Genomic DNA, 4,638 nt, shown 5'->3' with positions numbered 1-4,638 from the left:
TAAATAATGATAAAAACATTGATATCATTTGGTCATGTTATCTTACTAGCCAAAGTAAAACTATGTTCTCTATTCTAGATTGTGGAACAAGTGATGCTATGTTGAATTCCAAGGGAACCAATGTGATAAAATAGGAAGGGTTTTGATTGTGAGAATAACTCAGAAAAAAAATGGAAGAAGTTATTAAAAAGAATCAAAATTTACTAAAGGGTTCCCAATTTAAGATGGTCTCGTCAAATTACAATTCTAATATCGAGCTTGAAGGGAATCCCAAAAAGCATGTGAACCCATATGCTTTTAGTTTATGTTTCGAACTCATAGAAAATTATAGAGAGGTTTAAATATATTTAGTTTATGTTTCGAACTTACAGAAAATTATATAGAGTGAAGATTTTCAGAGAAAAAAGGAGTTACCTTTAAAGACAATTTTCCATCTTCTATAATTCCTCGTTGTGATTACGATCTCTCAGCAACTCTTCTTCCAGTCTTGAACAAGAAACGACCACAAGGTCTTTCCTACTTTTCTCCAGCAATGAAAAGGTTTGTGGAAACCTCTTTCAGAAGACAAGGGGAAGAGATTTTCTATCTTTCACAGAGAAACAATTTTGTGAGAGTGGTGAGAGATTGAGAGATGATTGAAAGTGAGTGTAAGAGAACTATTTTTTAGTAAGTTCTATTTTTTCAAATGTTGAACACTTCTGCATAGCAAGTAAGGGAAGTTAACTCCCCTCTCCACTCACGCTAACTCCCCTGTCACTACAAGGAGTTAATCTTAATATTTAATTTAAATTAATTATATTAAATTAAATAAAATAAAATCAAATTAATTAATTATTGTTCGCACGAGATTTCTAGAGAAACTTGTTTCGTAGAGTAGAACTGTGTTGATGTTGGTGTTGATTTGATGTAATGTGGTTTGATCTCTAGTACTCGATCCTCTGATTCTCTCTCAGTTGAATGCATACGCTTGACTTGAAGAAGTGGAGCACGTGATTTTCTTGAAGTTGAAGTCTTGGAAGAGTCTTGTATCTTCAGGAGACTTGTGTCTTCAACGATTATGCAAGGAGCGTGGAATTCTCTCTGGGCTCTTTAGAATATAGAATTGTTGAACCCCACAAATGAAGAGAGCTCATCTATTTATAGAGTTCTCTGGTGGGTTTCGTGAGATTGGGCTTGGTTGGTCCATAGGCCTAGCCCTTGGGCCTAATTAGTTGGACTTGGACCTACTTTGCCTTTGGGCCAAATTAAGCACATTTTTGCGTTCAATTAGACTTTAGCCTAAATTATATATCAAATTGGTCAAATTAATTTCACTCAATCCAACGTTTGTGATGAAAACACGTGATATCACCAGAGTTTGCCAATTTATGTCTTCAACTTCAATTTGGGGACACATCTTCTAATTAGTCACAAGTTCAATTACTTTGAGTTTAGTCATTAATTTAGTGAATGACGTAGTATTTTGTGATTGGCCAAAAATTTATCCTTCAACCAATGCCTCTTTTCGAGATTTATGCATATATGTGAGTGGATGAATCTAAAGACTCATGCAGTTCGATCGAGCCTAATGAAATAAAATCTGTCTCATCCTTCTTCCTTCTCCTTATTTCTGAAAATTAATCTTTGCAACTTTCTTCGTCTCAGAGAAGATTTCTTCCGGTCGCCATCTTCAACATTTATTCTTACTCTTGCATGTTTGAAAATAGTAAAGTGAGTAAAGAAGAGTAAAGGTTTTAGTGCTGAAAACATGTCTATCAAAGTGTGAAATTAATAGTACTACATGTGTCAACCTCAACATATATTACTTGATTAACTTGTTTTGGAGAGTATGTAATTAATTAATTCAAATATATATTCTTTTTGTTGACTATTCTTTCAGAATTAAAGATTACATATAAACTATCAAATAAGTAATTGTTAATTTTTACCTCTAAACATAAATAAATAAATCGTTAGAGACACGTTGGAGCTTAACTTTTGTTGCAACTAACTTTGAATTCTTTATATATATATATACATTCTATTTTTTAATTTATTTTTAATTTTTATGATTTTTAATCTTGGAAGAAAGCTGCTCAAATTTAGAAGGCCATACATTGCATTTTAGAGACAGTAGTCATATGTGTAGGTGGGAAAGTTGAACTAACACTTCTTTAACCATCATCTCTTTTCTTCTACTATAAATATCTCTAACATGCTACAAAGGGAGATCATCAACACTTACATATCTATTCAAGATCATTTCGGGACGATAATCTATAGCCTTGTGTTATTATCGCTTTAGTCTTTTGTTTTGAAGTTCAATGGCTACTCATGGTTTTTCAACCTTAACATTTCCTCTTATATTACTTGGTATTCTTATGTTGATGAATTTTGATTTCTTAATCACGATAGTGAGCGCAAGACATCTATTGGAGATGCCATTACCTAAGGTGCCCGAAGAGCTTCCAAAGCCAAAGATACCAACTTTGCCGAAGCCCGAGCTTCCTCCAGTACCGAAGGTCGAGTTACCTCCATTGCCTCACCTTCCACCCTTGGAAAAGCCTACAATTCCTGATTTTCCAAAGTTATCTGAATTACCAAAAATACCTAATGTTGATCTCTCAAAATTTCCTGAAGTTCCAAGCTTGCCCAAGTTTGATCTTCCCAAGTTATCTGAAGTTTCAAATCTACCAAAGCCTGAGCTTCCAAAGCTACCTGAATTACCAAATATACCTAAACTAGAACTCCCTAAATTACCTGAATTGCCCTCCCTCCCAAAGTCAATCCTTCCGACTCTTCCAAAGGACATGCCTTTCCCTTCATTTAACCCACCCCACACAACCGCAACAAAACCTTGATTAACATATTCAGATCTGCAACAAATGGATTAAACATACATTATTATATATACAACACTGAACTATGTATTGTCTTTTTTTTTTTATATTTTTCCCTTTAATCATCATTTCTAGTAAGTGTGTGAGATTTTTATGTATGTCGTTTCTATTCTCGTCAAGAGTATTTTTATAGTTATAGAATGTTCCTTATAAAACATCATATTATGAATAGATATTTATTTTCGTGTGTGATAGTTTCAATGATGTGTTTCTATGTAGTTTAAGCAATTCTAACACCCTTGAAGAAAATGATGGAAAAAACCAATTTAAATGGATACATATGAGATTGATTAGCCATTATTAATTTAAAGTACCTGCAAGATATACTTATATTTAGAATAGCATATCAATAGTAGAATATACTTATTTTCCGTATGTCAATATATGAATTTGAGTTATAACTCATTACTACAAAATTGGGATTTAATGCAGTTTAAAACTGACATTATAGGGGTACAATGTCGAATGAAAATTGACATTGAAGATCGTGTTTCAAAACGTTTTTAATATCGATTGTCTTAAATCGACATTATAGTTGACTGGAATTTCAATGTCAATTATCTTCAATGTTGGTTGAAAACCAACATTGTACACTATTTTCTATGTCAGTTTTTTACCAAATTATCTCAATAATTGTCCGATATTATTTTTAATTTCTCATTTTTAAAAATGTCCTATCAATTTTTAATGTCAGTCAAACAGTTGAAAACGACATTAGGTGTCTCATTTTGGGTCAAGAAATGTCCATCTTATTTAATTAAAAAAACGTAAAAAAAAAAATAAAATTATTTTGTTGTAAAGTGTGCCTGTTACACTATATGTGTGGCAAGCCAACAATATTTCTCTGCTACCTTTAAATATACAGAACCGAAACCTAAAATAAAACAATCGACACAACAATATACTCTACCACAAAACTAAATACACAGTTATCTAAAATACAATAATACACTTCCATAGAACTACAATAAAGCACACTTCTATAGTATAAGTAATAATTTGTCCATCCACAAACAACATTTAGTACTTCCAATCCATTCTATAAGTACTTATCAAATATGAATAAACACACTAACCAACACTTATATATCGACAACACACTTCCATAGAACAATAATTAAAATTGTCATATCCACCACTCATATGGAACCACCCGCTTCTTCAAAACTGTAATACGAAATACCAAACACTTCTATAATATTAATAATCATTTCTCCCTTCACAAACATTAATTAGTACTTACATGAGTACTTACACCAAATACCCCTAAATAATAAAACTATACACCAATTCTTCCAAGAAAAAGATCATGGTTAGATAATAATTCGTCTATACACAAACAATGATTGGTACTTCATATTCATTCTAAGCTTGCATATTTTACTCAAAAATCGTCAAGATTCATTTTAAACTAGCATTTACATTCTATTAAGACACAAAGTAATAATAATAATAAATAAGTGCAGTCTTACACAAATCGGCCAACAAAACTTGCCCATTGTGTTCTTTTCTAAACAAGTAACAATCGTTGCTACATGCATGAATCTTCTCATACTTCATTGTAAGTGTACACAAAATCTTTTTCAATTAGAAGTTAGAATTTGATTAGGACTAGGTAATTTGTCATGAATTAATTTTAATAACTCAGTGAAACTCTTATCACTCCATCCAAATTTAGCTTCCAAATTATATAACTTTACCAAGGTACATATTTTTGTAAAAGTTTTATAATTTCAGTACAATAGTTTTTTCGCATCAT

At 31.7% G+C, this 4,638-nt stretch overlaps 1 protein-coding gene across 1 annotated transcript; it reads left to right on the top strand.

The window, feature by feature from the left end:
- Positions 1–2,225: 2,225 nt before the first annotated feature.
- On the top strand, positions 2,226–3,080 carry LOC150036069 (uncharacterized). Its single transcript, XM_090313679.1, has one exon. It carries the CDS (start codon positions 2,304–2,306, stop codon positions 2,838–2,840), a length of 537 nt encoding a protein of 178 aa, XP_090169805.1. The 5' UTR covers positions 2,226–2,303; the 3' UTR covers positions 2,841–3,080.
- The last annotated feature ends 1,558 nt before the right edge of the window (positions 3,081–4,638 follow it).

This window comes from Benincasa hispida, chromosome 5 (assembly GCF_027475165.1).
Source record: "Benincasa hispida cultivar pf3 chromosome 5, pf3_genome.v1.1, whole genome shotgun sequence".
Classification (NCBI taxonomy): domain Eukaryota; kingdom Viridiplantae; phylum Streptophyta; class Magnoliopsida; order Cucurbitales; family Cucurbitaceae; genus Benincasa; species Benincasa hispida.
The sequence above is the reverse complement of the archived record's forward strand: the minus strand, read 5'-3'. Positions and strand labels throughout refer to the sequence as shown.